The sequence below is a fragment of the Petaurus breviceps genome, unplaced genomic scaffold, assembly GCF_028583685.1.
Source record: "Petaurus breviceps papuanus isolate PSGF00001 unplaced genomic scaffold, PetGlider_PUasm1.0 688, whole genome shotgun sequence".
Classification (NCBI taxonomy): domain Eukaryota; kingdom Metazoa; phylum Chordata; class Mammalia; order Diprotodontia; family Petauridae; genus Petaurus; species Petaurus breviceps.
The window spans coordinates 102,341-127,847 of record NW_027186457.1 but is presented as its reverse complement, the minus strand read 5'-3'; the positions used below and the strand labels follow the sequence as shown (position 1 = coordinate 127,847).

Genomic DNA, 25,507 nt, shown 5'->3' with positions numbered 1-25,507 from the left:
CCCAAGGAGTGAGGAGTTCCTCACCTTTGTCCTAAATTCCTCACCTCCATCTTCCTCTTCCACCCCTCCAGAAAATCCTTCATAGAACTGGATGGTCCTCCAGAGCTTCCCCACACTATTTACTACTGCTCCCCCCCCCCTTATGCTCAGATTTTTCCTCCTTCGGATTGCCCAGGAGTTTAGAAGCTCTTCCTAGACACCAGCCCACCCCGACCCTTACCCCGGCTCCTGCACCTGCCTCAGGGCTCCTCTGATTTCTTCTGTCAATATTTCAGCTCTTCCCAGTACTCAGTGATCTCCCCTGGTTTTCAACTGCCGTTAGGGTTTTGTGAAGACTCAGGATGCCAAAGCAAGTCGGGAGTGCGCTGGAGATTGTGTCATCCTAGAGAAGAACGCTAGCACAAGTAGGAGTGGAGGGGTGGGTGGGGGTGCAGGGGATTGAAGGTAGAAGGCATAACCCTCGTGTCTTCCCACAATCCTGGTCTTTGGGAACTGACCCAAAGGAAGTCCTGTTTGGAGAGGAACGGGGGCTGCTCTCTCCGGGGCCAGGGGCAATGCTCACACAGGAGCTTCAGGGAGATTTGCCCTCTATTCTCAGTCCTCCCAAGAGGGTTTGGGGAAGAAGGAAGAAGAGGACAGAAGTGGAAGTGGCCTGGGGGTGGTAGGTGGGATGCCAAGCCCACCAAAAGTCCTTGATTTTGTCCCTAGTTTTAATTCCCATTCCTTCTGGCATTTTCTCCTTTCAGTGTACAAGCTGCCTAAAAATAAATAAATAAATGAGGTTTGAGATCCCTGGTTGGGAGACATCAGGTCTGGGTAACCAACCACTTCCAAGTCTCCCCAAACTCCTAAATGCCTAGGGTGGAGATCGAAGACTACCATAGGTTTATCTTCGGTGACTCTGGAGTGGAGGGTGGACAAGACCCATACCCCATCCACAGAGATGGATGCCCAGAAACATCATTTGATGCAGTCGGGAGGAAAGAGTTGGATGGGGAGAAAAAGAGAGGGCATATAAGAAAGAAAGGGATAGTGAAGGAAGACAGGAAGAAAGGGAAGGAGAGAGAGACAAAGAGAAAATCAGAGAGAGAGGAGAGAAGAAAGGCAGAGAGAAAGGGAGATATAGAGAGGGAAAGGGAGAGATCGAGATGGAAAAAGAGGGAAAGGGAGAAAGTGAGACGAGAGAGGTAGTTTAAAAGTGAGAGGGCGATAGAAGATGGGCAGGAAAGAGAGAAATGGAGAGGGTATGAGGGAAGAGAAAAATAAGAAAGAGAGGTTAGGAAGCATAGAAAACAAGAGGAAAATGCTGAGTGCTGTAGAGAGAAACAAGAAACATACAGAAAGACAGGAATAAATATTAGACAACGACGGAAACCAGAAAAAGAGAGACAAGAAAGTAGGGAGGAAGATGGAGGCCCAAATAGGTACAGGAAAAGTGAGGACAGAGACAGGAGAAAGGGAAGAGTTGGAGGAGATACAGAGACAAGGAAAGAGGAGAGAAAAAAAGAAAGGAAAAGAGGAGATGTGTATGAAGGAGAAAAGGAGAGAGACCTCAACAGGGGAAGAGGAGGGAGGCTGGACCAGATGACCTTTTAAGGTTCCTTCTAGACTCTAATATTCTATGGGTCCGTGAGGAAAGCCGGGGGGGGGGGGGGGGGGGGTAGGAAGGGAGGCGGGGAGGAGATAAGGGGAGCGGCAGATCGGGCTGGGAGCGGAGAGACGCGAGAGAGGGAGCGCTAGGGAGAGGGAGGGAAGCGGAAATTTAAAAGTGAAGATGGAGATAACGCAGCCAGGAGACGGGAGGGAGGGAAGAGAAGGGAGGGGATGGGAGGGGAAAGGAAGAGAATGAAGGGGAGGAGGGGAAAAGGGAACGGTGAATACTAGGGGATAGAGACTTTGGGGGAAAGCAGAGAGTTTTGGGGGAAAGAGCGGGAATGGGCCCCCTTGTCAAGTTGAACCCTGTACCCTGGTCCTTCTAGCCTCTCTGGCTTTCCTCTAAACTCACTATTTGCAAAGACTCAAGAAGGCGGAAAATGGGTCCTTGCACCCCCATTCCCCACTAGCTCGGCCCAGCCCATCCGGGTCCAAGTCTTCCCTGCCCCTCTGTCCCCCATTTCCTACTGGCCTCCCAATGTGTCTACTTGGTCACGGTAAGGGGCGGGGGGAGGATGCGGGGGGCAGGGGGCGCTGCTCGGCTGCGCTCGACAGCAGGGACTTTATTGCGATGGGACCGATAAGAGGGGCGGGGGGGGGGGGTTTCGAGGCGGCAGCACTTTAATTAAAAAGGAAATTGCGGCCTCGGCCCGAGACGAGGGAAGGGGGACAGGAGAATAGGGGGGCTGGGGGCGGGTCTCCAGGAAGCCCCTGTGTGAGCACCGCCCCAGGCCCTCCCTCCAGCCTCCTAGACCGCCAGGCCTCCCAAGCGCCCCCCCCCCGCACCTTAGGGTGCCCCCTCCCCTCGGCCGGGCTAGGCCTAGCTCCGTCTCCTCCTTCTGGGTGAAGGCGGCGGCGGCGGCCTCTGGAGGGTCTCGGGGCCCCGGAGCGCAGTACCTGCCCTCCCCCGCCCTTGGCCGGGACCGGCCCCCCTGCACCCACATCCCACCTCCCAGTCCCTAGGCGGCGATGAGACAGAGCGGCGCCTCCCAGCCTCTGCTGCTGAACATGTACCTGCCAGGTGACCTGAAGGGTCCGGCTGGGGAAAGCGGCTGGGAGGAGGCACAGGGCCAGGGGCCTGGGGTTTTCGGGACTATCAGTGCTTGGGGAGTAGTGCAGGGGAGAGGGTTGAAGGACCGGGAGATTGTGGTCTTATTGGGTGAGAAACTGGGTCTGGGGGTCCAGGGTTCTTGAGGACGGGGGCGGGGGAGGGGCGGAGGATCGGGAGGTTCGAAGGCTGAGAACTGGGGGATCAAAGACAGCGGACTGAAGAGATGCGTAGTGTGGGAACGAAAACCTCAGAGGAGCCTGGCACACCCCCACCCCTAGGCTCAGTCGCATCAGCCTTTCCTCACCTTTCTTTTATCTCGCTACCCTTCTGTCAGGCTTAAATGCTCCCTCCTCTCCATTGAGGCTCCTGGTCCGATTTTTAAACCCTGTGGCTCCGCAAATCGAATCACTGACGCTCTTTCCTTTGGGTGTCGGGGCTCCCTTTCCCTGTCTCGACTGCTGTCTCCCTCTCCGGCTCCTGGTCGGTTCTCTGGGCCCCAGCACCCCCTATATAAGGATCCCGCCAGCTCGGTCGGAAAACGGATTTCCTTTTTCCTGGACGCGTTTCCTGACTTGGGCTCCACTGAGGCACTCAGCTCCTCTCAGCGCCGCTCCGCGCCACCGCAGGATCTGGGGGAGAAGGAGCAGAGCTGGCTGGATTGTAGGGCAGAGGGAACGATGGAGGCCTGGGCCAGTGTACCTGCCACGCCCTGTTCTGCCACCCAGTACCTTGGCTCTTTGCGCTGAAGAGTTTCTGCTTCTCTGGGGCCCCGGAGTCCTCTAGTCCTCCTCCCAGAGACCCCACATTCCTCTCCAAGCTCCTTCCCGCATCTTGTCTTCCCCACATCCCCTGCGCCCTATGATATTTTTCCCACAACCTCTGCACTCTAGGGTCTTCACCCTATGTCCCTTTCCACCTTCGATGTTCTTTCTTTCTTTTCCTCAAGTCTTCTCTCCACATAGAGTCTCCTGTCCATACCCCCTGTGCTCTTACACCTTCTCAGAACCCTTGTAAGCCCGAATGAAGTCGAAGCCCCTTTACAGCCTCAGGTGTCCCCTCTGGTACCTTCGACCCTCCCCTCTCCTAGCTCCTCTATCTGCTCCCAAGAAGACCCTGAGCAGCTTCTCTTTCCCATTCAGATCCGGTTGGGGAGAGTCTTTTCAAGGAGGGCAAGAGTGGCTGGGGGCCTCTGAGCCCCGCAGTGCAGAAAGGTGAGTGTTCTAGTCTGAAAACCAGCGAATCGAAACTAGAAGACCAGGGATGCTGGGAGGGGCGAGTCTGTCGGAGGGGTGAAGGCACGCCCGAAAGAGCTAGCTCTGACTGGGAAGCACACAGGAACCGGGGATGGAGAAGACACGTGTGGCAAAATTTAGACAAAGGGCAGAGCCTTGGTGCAAATCTACGGAAACTCAGGCCTAGGTATGAACGGATAGATACAAGAACATTGACAGATGCACAAGAGGCAGGAACAGAGGAGGCTGACTGTAGAAACAGACCCAGAGATGAGTCAAATGGCTTCTTTCGGGTTTGGGCCCTTCTCTGAGTCGAAGGATAATAGCAAGCCTTCATGTTAAATCAGTACTTTGCTCCTTACAAAGACTCCGGGAGTTGGGCAGGGTAGATATTACTGTCTCCATTTTAGAAAGGAGGACACTGAGGCTCAGAAGATGAAGGCCTTTGTCATAGCTTATCAAGTGCCAGAACCACAAATGGTTCCCAGACCTCCCTATACCCAAAGGTCTCTCCAAGGCAATCTCATTGCTTCCAGGGAGGCAATTGAGAATTTCGGGATAGCTCCCAATTGGGGAAGGAGGAGGAAAGGGCAAGATTGTGTGTGAAGGGGTATTTTTCAACTTTGCTCCTATTGATGCAACCTTGGGACACCCATCCTTGAAAGTCTGGTCAGTGGTGAGGGCTAGAGAGCAACTTTTCTCTGGTTCTGAAGGCAATCGGAAGAAAGAGACAACAGAGGAAAGAGGGGAAGAAGAGGACAAGCTGTTTACCAGACCAAACAAATTCTTCTTCGAGTGATGTCACCTCGTTGATGTCACCGATGTTGCTGCTGAGAGAGCTTGAAGGGGGGGGGGGTAATAAGGGAGGAGCGAGGGTGGTCAGATTAACCTACTGAGGTTTAGGTGAACTAAGCCTGGGCAGAGAACTCAGGGAAATGGGGACAAATGGGGGGTGAGGGGGAGGAGAGGGTCATATCTCTTTTGGCCTGATTGGTTCTAATACCTGGGATAGCCATTTGTTGGCTTTTCATTCTGATTTATCTGTAATACTTCGTTAAGATTAAGGGGGTCTGGGGGTCCTCACGTGGCCTCATGACAACAGGATCTGGAGGCCCAAATCCCCAATATCAGGTCCCATAGCCGTCCACATCCATTGCTCTCTGCCTCTGCCATTCTCTAGTCCCGGCAGAGAATCCGATTGACTAGCATTGACCCTCCGGGAGTAGGAGTAAAGGGACCCAGGTACTTTCCACAGCCCGGATTCTTCGAACTCCTCATCCCTGGCCTCCTCAAGCTTTGTATTGGCATGTAGACCGAGGTGGGGAGGGGTACTTTGAGGTGGCTTCAGAAAGGAAAAATTGGGAAAGAAGGAGAGGTTTTCTCCAGAGTAGGAGTGAAAGAAGAATTCTAGTAAGTCAAGGAAAGATTGTTTGCTTCACTGCCCTTTTCTAACGGAGGCTTCAGAGACGCCTAGTCTTTTCAGGTGCTAGAGTTGAGCATCAGGAAAGCTGCTCGGGGTCACCTTGGGAGGAGATAGGTCAGGGAGGGAGAAGGCCACAGGAACCATAAGGAAGGACACCTGGGGCTGTAAGGGGCTTGGGACTCGATTGGGGTTGTGAAAAATGTAAAAGCCGAGGGAGTGTGGAGGGGAAACCAGGAACCGGGCACAAGGGGGAAAATTTTAAGATCTTTATGGAGGGCGTCTGGATCCTGATTTCATCTGTATAAGAAACCCCTTCCCCCAAGAAAGTTCCATCTCCCAACGCAGCTGCAGAACAGGCAATTGTTAGGGACAATTGCTTAAAGAGATGCCCAGCGTCCGAAGAGGTTGAGTGATTTGCCCAAGGTCACACCTCCAGGATGTGACATGAACTGTATTTGAACCCGAATTTTCCTGGCTCCAAGGCTGACTTCTTTCCACGAGCGAAGCCCGAGGTAGAGACTGCAGTAATAGCATACGGTTTACCAAAAGTCCTTCTTCAAAACATCCCTGCAGAGAATAGGTAGTACAAAATTATCACCCCCCCCCCAATTTACTTATGAGGAAACAGAGACCCAGAAGGTAAGATGTCACCGAATTGAGACCTATTCTGGTTAAGGAACTTAGCCATAAGCGTCCTTATCAGGATGTCTACAATCCACAGTGGGACCCCAGATCTTTCCTCAGTCGCCTGTTTTGCCTATTCTAGAGGGAGTCTACATTCTTGCCAAACTGACCTCCACACTCCATACGCCCCCTCCCTGGGGATGAGGGACGCTCAAAGGAATTTACTAAGCCTTAAGGTACTGGCATTTTAAAAGGCACGCAGCATAAGATGGAGAGGGAAGATTCTCAGTTCCGAGACAGACAAAACAGACAGAGACACAGAGAGACGGAGGGGCGGTAGACGTCCCTAGCTGAACTCTGAAAGTAGAGTAGACAAAGTAGGTGGTGAGACACTAGTGTTGAACACCCATATTGACCCACCAGCCTAGCTGGACTTGGGACAAGGCGAAGCCAGTCCCACTGAGTCTTCACCCTCGTTCTGAGCTGTCACCCTCCCACCTCGCCCCCCCCCGGGGTGGAGGGGGACCAGCTGCGACTTTGGGGGAGGGGGTGTTGTGGCGCCAGTCCTCAAAGTGACACGCGCGACCTTGCTGCGAGTCCATCGCCACTGAACCGGCTTGCCTTGTGTCTCCGAGCGCAGGCAGCGGCCAGATCCAGCTGTGGCAGTTTCTGCTGGAGTTGCTGGCGGACCGGGCCAACGCAGGTTGCATCGCATGGGAGGGCGGCCACGGCGAGTTCAAGCTGACCGACCCGGACGAAGTGGCGAGGCGCTGGGGCGAGCGCAAGAGCAAGCCTAACATGAATTACGACAAGCTGAGCCGAGCGCTGCGCTACTACTACGACAAAAACATCATGAGCAAAGTTCACGGAAAGCGCTACGCCTACCGCTTCGACTTCCAGGGCCTGGCCCAAGCCTGCCAACCTCCTCCCGCTCACGCCCACGCCCATGCTGCGGCCGCCGCGGCCGCCGCTGCTGCAGCAGCCCACGACGGTGCACTCTACAAGCTGCCCGCAGCCCTGGCGCCTTTGCCCTTCCCCGGCCTCTCCAAACTCAACCTCGTGGCGGCCTCCGCCGGAGTGGCCCCAGCCAGCTTCTCCTATTGGCCCGGCTCGGCCCCTGCAGCAGCAGCAACTGCCGCAGCGGCCGCCGCTGCTCTCTATCCCAACCCCGGCCTCCAGCCTCCCCCCGGGCCCTTTGGGGCTGTGGCCACCACTTCGCACCTCGGAGGGGTGGGAGGGCCCTATCACTGAGGAGGTCCTCCAGCCCCCTTGACCTTAGAAGGCTCCAAATCCCTCTGCTCTACTATGCCCTCCACCCTCCATAGTTAAAGAGCCTTCTAAATCTTTCTCCAATTTCTCTTACTCCTGACTATTCTGAGGACTTCCAGACGGCACCCTAACCTTCCCCCTTCTCTTTCCATTCCTCAATATTTGGGGAACCAGCTCCTTTCCGCCTTTTCTCATCACCACCTGACTTAAACAGCCTAACCAGCGAGTCCCGAGTTCTCTGGCCTCCTCTCGGGTCGGTGATACCAGCACCTCCATTTACTTGGCGGGACCCCAGCTCTGCCTTAGCTCCTCTCCGCTCCCAGCTGAAGGCAATTGAGGAAATGGCGGGCGAGGAGAGCGGCGAGTCGTAGTGGGGTTATCTTGATGTCTCAATTTCTCTTGTAAGTAGTAGTAACTAAAGCCTTCCCTCTGGTCCTAGTCCACACACGTGTTTCTATTTTCCTTCAAGCCCCTATTAAAATGTCTAATCTGTCTCCCAGGTTACTGACTCTTTCTCTTTTTAAATTGGTCTGAGTTGAGGGGTGGGGATAATAAACACACATTTATGTAACTTAGGTTTACAAAGCGCTTTCCTCACAACTACTTTGTGTGGCAAGCAGTGCGAGTATCATTACCCGGTTTTGTGTAAGATAAAAACTATGAGTCAGAAAGGGCATGATATATACTGACCCCTACACACAAGATAATAAAGATCCCGGGACTTCTAAGTGCAAGGCTAGGTTTTTCTCCCTACACTACTCTAAAAGCCTCTTGTGAAAAAAAGGAGCCTACTAGAGAATGTCCTGCATTGGACTAAATTTAGAAAGACAGACAGACACGTTCCCTAGGAACCTTGTCCTAAATTTGCGTTCACTGTCTTCGTTCTGACTGATTCTGGCCCCTTTTCTCTTTGATTCTCCCGCCTCAGCGCTTCGGGGTGTCTTAGGGAACGGTCTCCTTTCATAGATCTCTGGCGCTCTCTCCTGGTTGTATAGGGCGTAACTAAAGAGCTCCGTGATTTCCCTAAACCCTCAGAGGTGATTAGGTCTTAGCAGTTCTTACTCCAGGTGCCTCTATTCTCATCTCTGTATTTGGCGCCTAAAGGCATGAGAACTCTTGTTTCACAGTAGGAAGCTCCTTGCACAGAACTCACCATTGGCAACATTATAAAACCTTGAGGTTTCAGTCAATTCACAAGTTATTGCATTACCTACTCATTTGTGGCAGGGTGTTAGAGGCATCCTGGGGCAGAGGGGACAGCCCTGGTTCTGGCGTCAGAAAACTATGCTAGCACTGCTACGGACTGCAGTGTAACTTGGGGGGGGGGGGGTCTCTATGCTTCAGTTTCCTTATTTGAAAAAAGAGAAGGCTGAACTAGATGATCTCTAATATCTCTTCCAACTCAAAATCCTATGAACTTGACCCTTGGGGCCCATATGGTTCATTCTGCTTCACTCCCTTGTCAGATGGGTGCACTACTTCCCCACACAGTGTCCTTTCCACTCCCTTTTTAAAATTTCAAAGTGTTGGTATGTGCATTCACATGTATGTGTAAAGTACTTAGATGGCTTTTGTAAAGTGTCTGACAGTGGGAGGAGAGTTGCATTTTAAGGCAGGATAAAGATATGAATCTCTACTTATTCAATTTCAGGACAGAGTCCTGAAATGGGTGTGGTGAGACTGGGAAGGTATTGGGAGGAGGAAGACTAGAAGAGACCGTTCTTGACTCTGAAATCACACTGCTCCTCATTCTCTTGTTCCTCACCACTCTTTTCTTCCTTCTCCTTAACATTGCTGTGTTTTCCTGTCAGTCAAAAAGCACTGATTCAACTTTACTATCAGCCAAGCATTGTGCCAAGTTCTGGGGATATAAAGGAAAAAAAATATTTCCATTGCCCCCAAGTCTTTTACATTCTAGTAGGGAGAGACAACCTGCAAATAACTTTGCATTCAAGATATAGAAAAGGTAATCTTATGATGATTATTATTAATGAAAGGTAGTTACATATAAAATTAAATATAAATTAAATTAAATTAATAAATTAAATAAAATATAATATATAATATTGGTATAAGTATATACAAAAATATAATATTAATGAATATTATGATTATTAATGAAAGGTAATACATATAAAATTAAATATAATACATAATAATATAATGTGTGGTATAAATATTAAATAAGAAATAAAAATTAAATCTAAAATGAAAAGTAAACATTATCATTATTAATGAAAGGTAAACTTATTAGAAAGACACTAGCCTGGAGGGATATTAGGAAAGGTCTACCAAAGTTCACAACCCATTGCAAAAATCTTGAGAAAGGGAGCACCCTCATGTAGTAGAAAGAGCCTTCACCTACAAGTCAGGAGACCTGAACACTAGCCCTGGTCCTACTGTGGACTCAGCTAGATATCAGCATGGAAAGAGAGCCCCGATGAAGGGCCTCCAGGGAAGGATGCTTGCCCCCAAATGAACACTGTTTAGCAATACTTGGGTAAAAGAATATGCCTCTCAGACTGGCACAAGACACAGTGCTGGGAGGGGAGGGAGGGTTGATTCTGTGTAACAGAGTGAGTGTTGCAAGAGATCTTGACAGGCTAGAGCACTGTTCTAAATGTAATGAGATGAAATTTAACAGAGATTTTTACACTTGGGTTTTTTCAATCTACTTTTCATGTTCAAGCTAAGGGTAGTGTGGTTAGGAAACAGTTAATCTGCACAAGATTGGTGACTTTCAGTGGGCTACAAGCTCAGTATAAGTCAACGATGGGATATGGTGGCCAATAACTCGACTGGAATCTTGGGTCATATCGAGATAAAGAAATAACATGTTCAGAGGGCAATGATACAGAGTCCTGCTGATCTGGTCAGACCACGTGCATTCTGCATGCCACATTTTAGGAAGGACACTGATAAACTGGAGATTGTCTAGAGGATGGTAACCGGGATGGTCAAGTCAGTGCAAGTCAACTAGTATTTATTAAACACCTACTGTGTGCTGTGTGTGTGTTGGGGGGGGTGTCCATTGTTCAGTTGTTATGGTTGCATCTGACTCTTTGTGACCCCATTTGGGGGTTTACTTGGCAAAATTACTAAAGGAGTTTGCCATTTCCTTCTCCAGTTCATTTTAAAGATAAGGAAACCGGGGCAAACTGGGTTAAGTGACTTGCCCAGGGTCACACAGTTGGAAGTGTCTGAGGACAGATTTAAACTCGAGGAGCTGAGTCTTCCTGACTCCAGACCTGGTGCTTTACCTACTGCGCCACCTAGCTGCCCTACTGTGTACAGGACACTGTGTTAAGTGCTAGGGATGCAAAGACAAAAACTCACACAAAAACAATCCCTGCCCTAAAGGCAGTCTAATGGGGGAAACAACATGCAAACATCTATGTACAAACAACATCTATAGTATCAGTTGTAGTTAGACTCAGATGGAAAGCATTACAAAATTAAGGAGAACTGGGAAAGGCTTCTTGCAGAAGGCAGGGCTTTAGTTGAGACTTGAAGTTAAATCAGGGAAGTCAGGAAGTGGAAATTAGAAGGGAGTGAATTCTAAAGCATGGGGGAAAACAATCAGAGTCTGGAGATGGAATGTTAGGTTTGGGAAACTGCAAGAGGCCAGCATCACTAAACCACAGAATAAGGTATAAGGAGAATGGAAAGGTAGAAAGGTTATAAAGGGCTTTAAAAGTCACAGAGTTTTACATTTGATCCTGGAAGCAATGGAGAGCCACTAAAGCTTCTTGAATGGGAGGTTGCTGTGGTCAAACTTGTGCTTTTTGACAGCTGAGAGGAAGATGGATTGGAGTGAAGAAGGACTTGAAATGTGGAGACCAACCAACAGGGTTTTTGTAATAGCCCCGTTATGAAGTGTTGAGGGCTCAGACCAGGGTCCTGGCAGTGTCAGAGGGGAGAAGGGGGGTACATCAAAGAGATGTTAAAAAAAAAGTAGAAATGGCAGAATTGGGCAACTGATTTGATATTGGAAGGGGAGGGGTAAGAAACAATGAGGAGTTGAGGAGGACACATAGGTTGGGAATTTAGGAGACTGTGAAAATAATGGTACCCATGACAGTAATAGAGAAGTAATGAACAGGGGGGTCTTTGAGGGGGGAAAGAGAAGTTCAATTTTGGACATGTTGACTTTAATTTGTTTATGGGACATCCAGTTTAAGACATCTAAATCGGCAGTTGAAGATTCAAGACAGGAGGTTGGAAGAGAGCTTAGGGCTGGGTAAGTAGAACTGAGAGTCTTTTGCAGAGATGATAATTGAAACCATGGGCACTGATGAGATCACCAAATGAAATCATCTAGAAGGAGAAAAGAAGAGAGCCTAGGACAGAGCCTGGGGGACCCTCATGGTTAGTGGCTTTGACCTGGAAGAAAATCCAGCAAAGGAACAAGAAATGGAGCAGTAAGGTAGATAGGATTGTAAATGACCTCCAGATTATACCATATAAGGATCAGCTGAAGGACCTGGCCAATGTTTAGTCTAGGGAACAGAAGACTTGAGGGAAAGGATGCATACTAAGCTATCCTGACCTATTTGAAGTACTGTCACATAGAAGAGGAATTTCATCTTTTGTTTGCCCTCAAAGTGGGAAATGGGCAGAAGTTTCAAAGAGGTAAAATTAGCTCGGTATAAGGAAAAACTTCCCAATGATCTCAAAGTGGAATGGATTGCCTTGGGAGTTTGTGGATATGTCCTCAGTGGAAGTCTTCAAAGACATATTGGCTGACTGCTCATCAGGTATATTGAAAGAAGAATTCTTGTTCATAGAAGCAGTAGACCAGATAGCCTATGAGATCCCTTTAAAATCTGAGATCCTTTAATTGGATGACCTTGGTCAAGTGACTTCATCTCATTAGACCTCAATTTTCTCTCCTGTAAAGTGAGGATAATGGACTAATTCAGAGGCTGGCAAACTATAAACCCTTGGGCTAAATCCATTTTTTGAAGGATGGGGGTGCCTTTAAGAATGGTTTTTATGTTTTAAATAAAGTAATTTATTGACTCCTTGACTAGATGATTTCTAAGGCCCCTTTCCAACTCCAAAACTTTTTCATTCTATTTGTCTTCCTTGGCCCTCAGCATCCCTAACCATCTAATTACTGTTATATCTCCTAAGACTGGAGCACAATATGTATTTCAGGGAGGAGGGAATGAGGAGAAGGATTCCAGGGCCTATATTTTGCTTTCATTGAGACTTTATTTTTATGACTATTTCTTCATATTCCACCTCCCAGACTTTTATTTCTCCCTAATTGTGCTGACCTGTTCTCACTGACCTTCACCCCCTTTGTCTACTGTTCTCCCTCAATATGACCACATTATGGATTTCTCTCCCTGATTGATGTTGGTCAATCAATCAACCAAAATATTGTTTTCTTTTCCTAACAACCCCCTATTCAGAAATCTCTCACCTCTGCTCAGGCTGCTGTCCTTCACAAGTGTACTAATCCTGAGGTAATCATGCATCAGGTAGTGTTTTAAGCTAGATGTCCCCTCAAGTCTATTCCAGCTCTGAGATCCCAAGACTCTGTGAATTCATCCAGGTGAAAGTGTCATAACAACTGCTCCTGGAAATCTCTTTTACTGGGTCACAAAGCACATTCATATCTCATTGGATTCTCATAAGAGCCTTGTGAGGGCTGAAGAGCGAGCACTGATTTCATTTCACAGATGAAGACTCAGAGACGCTACATGGCTTTCTCCAAGATTAAGAAGCTAACAAGTAGCAAGGTGGAGACTTGAATTGGAAGTCTTCTGTTTCCTTGGACGGCAGTCTCTCCACTGCACATTTGTTTCTCCATAATCCTGGGGTCCCTCCAGGTCTTACCCTTTTAAGGATCTTTCTCACATAAAAAAGACCACTTCTGTGGTTAACCAAGGAATATTTAAATCCATTAAGCAATTCATACTCCCACCTAATAATATCTTCTTTATTTTAAAGGTCAAGTAAAGTGGAATTAAAAACTGTATCTAAATTTAATGTAATTATATCTAATTCTTTCTTCTTGCTTTCTATTCCCATTGGTCTAGAAGAGAAATCAAATTTACTTTATATTATTTTCCCTTCACAAAGCTCTCTGTTATTCTCTCAGATTTCCTTGGCCTTTCCTACATAACTTCATAAAATTATCTTCATTAATTTCAGCCTATTTTCCAAGTATTTTATGATGCACATGTGAGGAAATGGGGTCTCAGGAAAGGAATCATACAGATACAGTCTGGTTGCCTTATTATGTTCTTTATGGAATAGTGGTTAGAAAGCTAGCTTCCAAGTCAGGAAGACCTGGATTCATGACCCACCTTGGACACTTAACTGGCTTTGTGGCCCTGGCCAAGCCACTTATTCTCTTGGTGCCTCAGGAAATGCACTGAGAGTATGAGTTTCCAAACAGGTGCCAATCTACTGTGGTAGAGGGAGTTCTTATACTGATGAAATCACAAGTCCAGTCAAAAATAAGGTGTGAGGAAATGGGACTCCAAGAAGGAAAGGAAACAGAAAGATACAGTTTCACATACAGGTATTTTTCTTTTCTGTGCTTGACTCCTTCAATACTACTGGCTGGCACCTCTGAGTGCCGTGTATGAAAGCACCTTCATTATCTAATTAGGCCACCATTTTGTGCTTAACCTCAACAAGGATGTATCCTTTATTCCCTTTAGTATACTCAAGACAAAAGCTCAGTTGTTCAAATGAGTTTTACCTGCATTTAAGGGAAAATTATACAAAATTTAAAAAAATTCACAGAGCACAGAACTGTACAATCACAGAGCATTGGAATTTTCTCCTAATACAACCCCTTTATGGTCAGGACTCCTACCCTGACCTAACTAGCCTTTTGCCCATCATACTAATGTCTTGGACTTGCCTTCCTACATGGCCAGCTACTAACCTGATTTGGGAGAAGACCGTGGGTTCCCTCTCCAGGATTCTAGATTTGTGTCCTGGATTTTTTACCACTCTTTGTCCATTTCAAAGCTGGTCTCTTCTGCCCAATATCAACTTCTGTGAGGTCAGTCAGCCAATCAAAAAGAATTTATAAATGCCAGGCATTATGGTAATTCTGGGGCAAAAGATACAATCAATCTTTCACATTAGCAAGGCTTTACCCACCAAAGGGAAGGGAAGTGTTATTTCTGCCCAGCATATCATCTAAATTACCTGTTCTAGGCACATTCAATTTGGTTGAGTAATATTCAGTGAGTTCCTTCATAACACTAACATGACTTTCCACCCTCTCATCACTAGGGTGCATGTTCAAGATATCTAATAAAATGTACTTTTTTGGGTGAAGATGTATTGTATATAATAATAAGAATTCCTTTGGACTAAGCACTAACATGTAAGGGTATGACTCCTCATATGGATGGAGGGACAGAAGGGGAAGGAGGAAAAAGAGAAGAAATAGCAGCATTGCCCATATTGAATGGCTGGGGGAGGGGGCGACAACTACTGCTTCTCACAGATTGTTGTTTGTCCTTCATTCTTGAAGAGGACCAATGATGTCATGAGAGTGATGTCTTGGCTTGTGAGTGAATTGGATTTCAGTGAGGCAGAGCTGGGCAAAGTCATCAGCCTCATTCTCTTCCAGAGTCATCAGTCTAGTGGCAAGACACAAGTCAAGATGACTGTCAATGGACCAAAGGAATATAATTTTGATACCATACTTTACAAGGCGGCTTAGGGGCTAGATTTTTCTTCTTATTTATTTATTTTATCATCCCTCCCCCCTCCAAAAAACAAATTGGGACAATGAATTCTTTGTGTCCTGTAGTTTTCCTTTATGATTTCTTAAAATATAGCTCTTGTGGTTCAAGTGGAAATACTTTACTATGCCTTTGAACCCAAATCATTCTGGCTTTCGCTGATTGATCAACATTAGGTCCCAACCCAAGCCTCTTTTGGTCCTTGTTTGGGTTCTGATGGCTCAAAATGAGTATAAATAGTAATTGTTTCTCTTCTGGCCAGAAGCTTTTCCCCTCCCAGATTGATTCTTTTGTGATATGAAACTAGGCCATCTTCTGTCACAATTCTTTTTTTTGTCTTTTTGGAGGGAGAAGGCAGGGCAATTGGGGTTAAGTGACTTGCCCAAGTTCACACAGCTAGTAAGTGTTAAGTGTCTGAGGGCCGGATTTGAACTCAGGTCCTCCTGACTTCACGGCCTGTGCTCTAGCTCTATTTACTGTGCCACCTAGCTGCCCTTCTCAATTCTTACCTAGCCCTTAATCACTGAATGGGAGTTGCCTCAGACAAATTGAAACCTGGGAAAGACCTAAGTTTTAAAAGGTCAAGGTCTCCCACTGCATCCTGGGCCCTTTCCAGTTCTCTTGATTTATCTAGATTTGTCTTGCCACTGGACTCCAATAACTCTGAAAATAAATAAAATAATAAATAAGAAGAAAAATCTAGCCCCTAAGATATCTTGTGAAGTATGTGATCAAAATTATATTCCTTTGGTCCATTGATAGTGTGACTTGTGTCTTGACTTGTGTCTTGCCACTAGACTGATGACTCTGGAAGAGAGAGTGAGGCTGATGACTTTGCCCAGCTCTGCCTCACTGAAATCCAATTCACTCACAAGCCCAAGACATCACTCTCATGATGCCATTGATCCTCTTTGAGAACAAAAGATGAACAACAACAACAATACTAATAGCAACAATAATCATAACTGACAATATGGTGCTTCAAGGTTTGCTAAGTGCTTTTTTTTTATTCTTGCCTTTGCTCCTCACAATTTACAATTATTATCCCTGTTTAACAGATGTGGAAACCGAGACTAAGAAAGTATAAGTGACTTTCTCAGGGTCACACAATAGATAAGTGTCTGAAGCAAGACTCAAATGCAGGTCTTCCTGACTCCAAGTCCTTACAAATGAATTATGTTATTCAGTATTCTTTCTTCTGTTACAAAGAAATCATGTTTTCTCTGACCTTGACCTTTCTATTAAATTAAAGACAACATCTCTGTTTCTTTATATTTTGAAGTCTTTGACTTTTCCATTTCTGTCCTTTCAAGCTCTAGCCATTTTACTGATGAAGAAACTGAGGTTCAAAAAGAGTACATACACTCAGAGGGGCTTCTACTTGAGCCTGCATTGCAGTTCGTGTCTAATGCACGTAGGAGGCTGATGAGTTTATCCAGGGACTCTTTAGTCATCCAAAAGCACTTATGAGCCAGTTTCATTCTGGAATCCCCAGGTCTTGCCTTTTTCCCCAGGGTCACATTCCCGGTCAATACCATTTCCTCCCACCTACTACAAAATACTCCACGACACAATTGCAAATGTAGTGAAAACAGTCCTGGATCTGGTATCAGAAGATATGGCTTTAAACTCCAATCATGCTATTTGCTACCTATATGATCTGAGGTCTCAGTTTCCTCCTTTTAAAATGAGAGGATTAAAAATTAAAAAAAAATAAATTTAAAAATAAAAAAATTTAATTTAAAAAATTTAATTTTTTTAATTAAAAAAATAAAATATAATGAGAGGATTGAAGTAGGACCATAGATATTGAGCTAGAAAGGAACCTTACAGGTCAACTAGACCAACCCCTTATGTTTTATAGAGAAGGAAACTTGATATGAAATATTGATATGAATATTGATTGAAATATTGCTAGAAAGGAACCTTACAGGTCAACTAGACCAACCCCTTATGTTTTATAGAGAAGGAAACTTGATATGAAATATGAGGCATAGAGAGTTTAAATTAATTTCTCATGTCACATAAGTTGTAAATTACAGCTGTGATTTGAATTCTTTACTCCACATTGCAGCAGGCACAAAAAGCTATATTAGTTCAGTCTTCTAGCTCTAAATCTCTTAATGACAGGCTTTTTTTTTTTGCTTTTTGGAGGGGGAAGGCAGGGCAATTGGGGCTAAGTGACTTGCCCAAGGTCACACAGCTAGTAAGTGTTAAGTCTGAGGTAAGTCTGAGGCCAGATTTGAACTCAGGTCCTTCTGACTGAAAGACTGGTGCTCTATTCACTGAGCCACCTAGCCACCCCCCCCCCCATAATGACAGTCACAGTAACAGTCTCATAAAATCATATGCTAAGAGATTTGCCCACTGTTGTATAGCTAGAAATGGCAAATCAAGAATTATAATTCAGGTCAACATCATATCATGTTTTATTTTTATTTTGCACATAAGAACAGAGAAGGCAGAGTCATAAGTCATTGAGTTAGGAATGAAGTAACCATCCTTATCACTAATCCCTTACCTATACTTTAACCTCTCTGTATGTATACCTCAAGGTCCCAAAATCAACAAGGCTAAAAACCCAATAGATTCCTTCCCATAATCATTCTATATCCCAGGCTGGCCCTCTTTTATGTTGCCCTTTACCCATTGGACCTCAGGGAATAGACCCTGGGGGATATGGAAGGAGAGTAATAACTATAGAGCCCATATATAAAACACATCCATCAGCAAATGTCAATATTTGCAAAATGGTGGCAATTTAAGTGTAGAATCTCAGTTGAATAGATGTGGAAGTCCAAAACTAAGATGGGTTGGCTTATTTGAAATTGGCAAGCTTTGACTAAGGCCTTAATAACAAAGTAGGAGATGAATATAGCTAAATTTCCTGCTCCTAAATGCTGTCTCCTGTAGGTTGAACTATGGGAGAGCTAGCTGGAGGGATAAAATTGGGAGAGACCTCAGTGGCCAGTTGGTCCAACCCATACCTAAAATAATTCCCACTGTAATACATCTGACAAATGGTCATCCAAGCTCTGATGGATCCATGTCTGATGAGTGGAAACCTACTATGTCTTTGGAGTCAAGCACTCTTGCCACTCTTACTGAAATTTCTTGTGCACTCCCACCCCCATACCAATTCTTATTGAACACTCTGGGACACCCAGACCCAGGAACAGGTCTATTCTTTACAAACCTCTTGTAGAGTTGTATTCTGAGCCCAATCCTCATCAGAGGATTTAATCTCGACTTCTACAGCAAATAAAACATTTGAAAGAATCTTTAACAGGAGACTCAAAACAAACCTTTTACCCAATTTTAATAGGCTTGTTGCTGACTTGTCTATATTTTGATCATAGTCCTGTCCAGAGAAGATATAAACTGTGTATGCTGTCACTCCCTTCCTCATCAGGATGCATCTCCTAAACTATCAATGCCTCTTCCATCTCTTTGCCCCACTGCTACCTCTTTGTAGATCAGATGTACTTATAAAAAACCCACTGACATGAGTCTTCCAGGAAGAGAAAGGAACCAAGAGGAATAGGGTGACCAGGGCCCCAAGCATCTGGCTCCTTTTTCTGGAAAGTGAGAAGAGACCAAGTCGCTTAGCAACATAACAGGAGGTTGTCAGGGAAGCTGTGAGCAGCTTTGTACTTTTCAATCATGCAATGTGGAGAGAGCTGGGGGAGGGGGCTGTATAGGAAAGGCAATAAGAGAGAGAGAGGATGGGGGAGATCGGAGGGTTTGGGGATTCACAGAAACTCAGAGCTGGAAAAGACCTTTAAGGTCATCTGGTCATACTGGATTGCTTATATGTGAGCAATAATCACCTTCATTACATGTCCACAAATTTTGGGGAATCTAACCTCCCTTCAGAGGAGGAGCAAAAGGAGTAAACTGAAATGATAACCTAGTCCTGAGAAATGTGAAGCTTGTAGAGTCTGGAGTTGGCATTAAGGAGTAGGTGGGCTTCTATACAGGAAGACAATTATGGTGAAGGCAGCAATACCCTAAGACCCTAAGAAAGGACAATGGCATGGGTGTTCCCATCAGTGGCCAGCAGAAAGATTACCACTCCAAGGTACACATACACAGAGTGTATACGTGGTAAGATATATATATATATAAAGACCAATGAAGTTATCTAGAATCCAGGAACTAGAAAATGAAGAGGACCATAGATTTCAAGCTAGAATGAACCTTGTCCAACCCCCTCATTTTACAGATGAGGAAACTGAGACCTAAAAGACTGAAATACCTTACCCAAGGTCATACAGTGGCAGGGGTAGGATTTAAACCTAGATTATTTTCCTCCAAGTCCAAGGCTTTCTATCACATTTAGCTATTTAAGTTGGAAATATTGAGGTTTCATCTTCTTTTCCCTCAGTTACACTCTTCTCAATTTCTCCAGCTCTTTCCCTTTCAATATTGCCTTATGCACACTCATGCTCATATGCATGCAAGCAGGCAGGGTCAGTTAGGAACACCCTAAAGTGAATACACTTGGAGAAGGGGCAATTATGTGGTACAGTGGATGTAGTACAGATGGATTAGAGTCAGGAAGATTCGAGTCTTAATCCTGTCTCAGATACTTTGCAGCTATGTGACCCTGGGCAAGTCACTTAATCTATAAATTTCAATTTCTTCATCTGTTAAGTGAAAATAATAATAGCACCTGCCTCCCAGGGTTGTTGTGAGGATCAAATTTGTGAAATACCTTGTAAACCTTAAAATGCTATCTAAATAATACTAGTTATACAAAGACACCCCCAAGACACATTTTTACAAACATAGATAGTATCCCACCCGCAACAACCCTCTGAAGTTGGTGATACAAATAGCATATCTTAGTTTTACAGATGAGGGTTAGGTTCAAACACTAGTGAGTGTTTGAACAAAGACTAGAGCCCAGATATTTTGACTCCAAGTTGGTGTCTCATTCTACTACTGTACCCATATCTCCATGGATAGACATGCTTAGGTAGATACACACACACACACACACACACACACAGAGGCATGCACACAGACACAGGCACAGATTTGATCTCATACCCTTGCAAGCCTGAATTACAAGTTCCCAGAAACCTCATGAGCCCTACTGATCCTGGATTCTACCAGGGGATGTCCTCCATCTTACTAGTCCTGAAGCATTTTAGGACTAGACCTGGTGATTGGCTAAGGATCGAACTCTGTCCTTCCTAGGGTAGAAGTCTGAGCAGTGTATGGATCCCAGAATCTCCTTTCAGTTGGCTAGAGACAGAGTCAAAATCTGTACCCTGGCAGCTGAGGTAGGGTTTGCATCTTGTCTGATAGTGAGAGATTCTTGGGCTCTGGTGGGACTGAAGTCCTGAAAAGAGAAATGTCCTAGCAGCTGAAGAGTAAACAAACATCACCTAGGACACAGGCTGGCTCAGGGGAGGTGTTTGTTCCCCAGAGCTTTTAGTGTGCCAAAGGCAGGTATAGATGGGCAGAAAAGCCTTCAGTCTCATTCTGGGTTCTGCTCCTAAACCATGAGATCAGAGACATATAGCCCAAAATTGATGAGTCCCTTGCCTCACTGGCACTCAGGCCTTCAGTTTCCTAGAGATCCTTCTTAGATATAGGAGGACAAGAGAGGCCTCTTCTAATATGAGAGCTCCATGCCAGAGAGCTCTCTCAGGAAGAGAAACTGCCTTGGTTTTACCCGTTAGTTTCTGTCCTGGTGACAGTATCTCTCACTAACCTTCTCAAGGCAGGTCCAGACAACTAAACATAGAAAGCTTAGGGAAGGGATGGTAATAGGAAATGAAATCCAGCCTCCTCTCCATTCCTTCCTCAAAGATCCTGAGGTTTTTGTGACTAGCTTGGCTAAGATAGTGATCTTCCTGAAGAGGGAAATGGACAAGATGACTTAGGATCATAAAATCATAGATTTAAAGCAGAAAGACACTTAAGAGCCTCTGGCCAAACTCCTTCATTTTACAGATGAGAAAAATGAGGCTAAGAGAAGCCATAACCTTGCCCAGGATCACATAGCTACTCAGTGTCTAAGACAGGATCTGAACTCAGACAAACCTGACTCCAAGTCTAATGTTCTATTCACTGTGACTATTGTTCTGGTCTGCCCAACCCAAGCTAGTTTGGCCAAGGAGAGGGTCAGGATTCTGTGTGTCTATAGGGAGATGTGCTGCTTTGTAGGCTCTCCACCTCTCCATCTAGAAAAAGTCAGTGTATGCATTTGGAAGATGTAGAACAAAGGTATGGTTAATGGATTTGGGGATGAGAGTGAAGAGTTAAAATATGCTGTTTTATAACTTTCTTCATAGCTCACATTTTTTGTGACTCTTTAAAGTTTACAAAGCACTTCTTTTGCAGCAACCTGGTGATATGAATAATGGTAATGATAGTAGTAAAGGCATAAGAATCCCCTAAACTGTTGACTCTGTGGCCTAACTTCATTCTGTTTCTTTTTGAAAAGTCAGATGAGAGTCATGGTACATGGAAATGCAGTATATGAGATGAGATCAAAGAGAAAATCCACATGCCACAGTTTTAGCAATCCAAGGGAAAAGAGAACTTCTAGCCTGGTCTCTCAGATGAAAGGTCATTCCTAGAGTCTAACAAAAGAGGATTGAGATGAAGAGTTAGCCAGTTTGAGAGTAAGTGAAACAGAGAGGCAACTATAAGATCCTGGTCATTGTTGTAAGCCAGAGCATAATTATTTTAGAAATAAGATTGTGTACCTGTAGCATAACTACAAATAATTTGGGTTTTTTTTTTCTTTTTGTAGGGCAATTGGGGTTGTGACTTGCCCAAGGTCACACGGCTACTTTTTATGTTAAGGGTCTGAGATCGGATTTGAACTCAGGTCCTTCAGACTCCAGGACCAGTGCTCTATTCACTGCACCACCTACCTGCCCCCTACAAATAATTTGTATCTCAAGATTTCTTGCAGTCTACTGATTGGACACTTTGTGCCAAAGACTCGTGGGTGAGACACATAGAAAAGGAATAAAGAGCAAAGGCTGTATAGTCCCCAGGTTTCAGTTTTTGGAGGAGAAACATCAAAGACCCTTCTCTCTCTCTGTCTCTGTCTCCCTCCCTCTCTATGTGTGTGTGTGTGTGTGTGTGTGTGTGTGTGAGACTGTGGTGTTCTGACCCATTTTTACAGGTGATGAACACTAGACAAGTATTAAGTTGTGAAATAAGCAGGGAGCACATATTACAAGTTCTTTAGAGTAGGGTGTGAAAGGTATTAGGGGGGTTTAAGCCTGTTCCAGTAGCTGTCCCTAGTAACATGGCAGTTGGTAGAAGGGACCTTTTGCATTGTCTTTATTATGGAAATCTTCCTGAATTGTCCATATGGATGGCCTGCAGCAGGTGCCCATAGGGTAAGAGCTCATAGGACAACTTCATGGATGCTGCCAGATGCTCTTGTTGCCAGGCACCTTGGCAAAGTTGTTACCATGACAACTTCTGGGACTTGTCTGCAGTTTTTTGTTTCCTTCCCCCTCCCTACCACTCCCTATAGTTCATTCCTAGTATTAGAATGCCCTTCTACAACACCTGTTCCAGGTGGGTGGTGAAGATATCAGAAGAGCCCCCAGGACAGGACATCCTCCACCCTATGAAGCATATATTTTCCCCCATGCTGAAATAACCTATTTGTCAGTGCAAATGGGTAAGATATATGTAGTCTGCCTGTACATATTTCTATACATGGTGACACCTATCCATTAGTTTCCATGAACTTTCTACTTCTTTCTCTCTATCTCTGTCTCTCTGTCTCTCTCTCCTTCCTCTACTGCGAAAGAGGAGCTATATACCTTTGTTTTGAGGAGTGCTGAATGCTGAATCATAGGCTCAGTGTGTCTGACACAGATTGCAGCCCTATCCTATACATTCTTCTCCTGATTCTATTAATGTTTTCCTACCTACTCCCAACTCCCATCATGCCCCTCTTTCCTTACCCTGTCTCTGAACTGAGCTCTGGTAGAGTAGTGGGAAAGAGTACTATCTCCAATACCACCCAACCCAGGGTCCTGATCGTCAGTTTGGGCTTCTTTGCCCTTGACTCAGGATAGGCTGAGTTTCTCTCAGGTCTGCTCCAGGAATCCCAGAATCTACATTTGTCCTGTTCCCTGGGCCCTGGGAGACTAACTAGCTTTCAGGATACCTTCTCCATCCTCATGCTGATCCCTAGCATCTGCCTCTCCCTTGCTAATCTGATTAGGGAGGGCACAGGGGACAGCTAGATAGCCTTTGTGACATGGTGAAGAGAAAAAGATTTGACCTTACACTTGGGCTTCTCACCCGTCCTAGGCACCCAATGTCATTGAAAGGTCACACATACAATGGAATGGGATGGGGAGTGAAGCATGAAAGTATAGGTGGCTTGGTTATAGGAATTTCAATTACCATAGGTGATTAGGGTCTCTTATCGACTATAGCCCGTCAGAGATATTTTAGGGATTATAGCTCCACTGTGGTATGTGCCGGGGGCGGCTGGACCGAGAAGAACAGGCAGGTGCAGCTATGGGGCTAGAGCTCAGTTATCCTTCCTCAACATTGAGGTTCCTTCTGCTTCGGCCTTCTCCTCTTCAGTCAGACACTTGGCTTTCTTCCCGGCGGACTATACGGAGATCCTCCCTCTGCTTTCCCAAAACTCCTCCCCCCCCACCCCCATTCTAGCCCTTACTATGGCAACCCAGGACGTGGCTTCAGCCGCCTAGCCACCTAGAGGGATAGGGGAGAGTAAGCCACTCCCAGCTCCGTCTGGTTACCATGGTGACAGCCGCAGGGTGACCCTAGTGTTCTTCTCTTCCTCCCAATCCCCGCCCCCTCACCCCCCCCCCAACTCCAGGCCTGGTAAGGAAGATGACAGCGCGCTGCTGACTGCGCCAAAATCCAACCAATGGGCTGTTGCTCCAGTCTCTCCTCCCTCTCCCCTCCCCTGCCCCCCCCGAAGATAACTCCCCTAGGAACCTGATTCACAAATCTGTGCTAAGGATTTCCGGCTCCGGGGAGGTGATGCTGTGGGGGCTGTGGGATTGATGCTTATGGGAAAGGCTTGCAGGTCCGGGAGGAGATCTTTTTTCTCCAGGGATGGATAGCTGAGGGATGGGAGCTAGGAGTCGCTTCAGGGTTCTTTCGTTTGGTCTTGATCCTACCTCGGGCCCCAACTTCACGGGAACACCAAGTCAGATTACCGTTGCTACAATCACTAGGGCATGCGCACGCGCATGCATGCATGCATGCATGCATACACACACACACACACACACTCACACACACAAACACCCGGCTCTCTAGACCATGCCTGATGTTTGGTACCATGGACAGCGGTGCCAGCAGCTCAGGTTCCAGTACCTTGGAGACCCGGTGTCCTAAAGTAGGCAGACCAGTCCTGGACTTGAAAGGGTGGGGTTCGGGAGGGTTGTTAAACAAAGAGTTCTACATAGCGTTGACTGAGTTCAGAGACGTGAAATTTTTTCCGAACCAGTTTTCCAAGGTCAAGGGAAGTGGATTACTATCTGGGCAGCTAAGTAGAAAGTGGCAATTGGATTCTTTTTCTCTCCACCTCAAAACCTGCCTGTGCAGAGCCAGCTTCTCTCTATATGTGTGTTAGCTCATCTCTAGGGCCGAGAGAAGAGGTTATGTTTCAGTCTCTGGGGCTACTCTGGGTTGGAGTGAGAAAAAGAAACAGTTTAAAGGGGCTTGGTGGCCCTTCAAGCGGTCAGGGCCTTGGTAAAAGCATGTCTGTCTAGAGCTAAAGCAGTCCCCAAATGATGGTTGGATATTTTACTCTCCTCTTGACCAGATATAAAGGCCAATGAGGGTTGGGGAAGGAAAAAGGGAGGCAGAAGCTGGTCAATCTGAGCTTCTTTTTCCCTAGCTTAAAATGATAACGGTCTGCTTTCTAACTTTCCTTACCAGGGAGTCTGGAGCTAAGGGTTCTAGAAGGGTTGTTTGATTAGTCTCCTATCTCCACCTCCCCACCTCTAAGTGCTGGTGCTTCCTCACCTGACCCAGGCCTTTGACCAGCTTTAGTTTCCTCTTTTGTGAAACAAGGTGGTAAAATGGAGGAATTAAAGGGGCATTGATTTGTAGATTTCTCTCCCACCTCAGATTTCAATCCGTTTTCCTCTCCGAGTGCAGACACTTCATTCTCTCCCCTCTCCCACCCAGTCCCCAAAGAAAGGCAGTCGCAGAGCCTTCTGCAGGCGCTTCCAGCGCTTTATAGCTCCCTCAGGGACAGACAGACAGTTCAGCCCGCGCCTTCGGTCCGCAACATTGGCACGTTGGACACGGCCCCCAGGCCCAATCGGGCCTCAGGCCCCCTCCCCCTGGGAACTAGGCCCCGGCTCAGCACCTTGGACAGCTCCCGTCCCGCCAACCCTTTCCCTCCCCTTCCCTCCCCCAGGGATCACTTCCTGAAAACATCCAAATAAATAAAAAGGAAAAAAAGGTGGGAAGGGGAGCTGGGGGGGGGGGGGGGGCGAGACGGGAGCTGGAGAAGGCCTCTTCTAAAGTAAGAAGAGCTTTCTTT

The 25,507-nt window shown here is 46.2% G+C and overlaps 1 protein-coding gene across 1 annotated transcript; it reads left to right on the top strand.

Moving 5' to 3' along the window:
- Positions 1–2,587: 2,587 nt before the first annotated feature.
- FEV (FEV transcription factor, ETS family member) lies at positions 2,588–7,234 on the top strand. The gene is made up of 3 exons (XM_069104418.1): positions 2,588–2,674; positions 3,844–3,915; positions 6,624–7,234. The coding sequence occupies exons 1-3, from the start codon at positions 2,623–2,625 to the stop codon at positions 7,232–7,234; spliced, it is 735 nt and encodes a 244-aa protein (XP_068960519.1). The 5' UTR covers positions 2,588–2,622.
- The last annotated feature ends 18,273 nt before the right edge of the window (positions 7,235–25,507 follow it).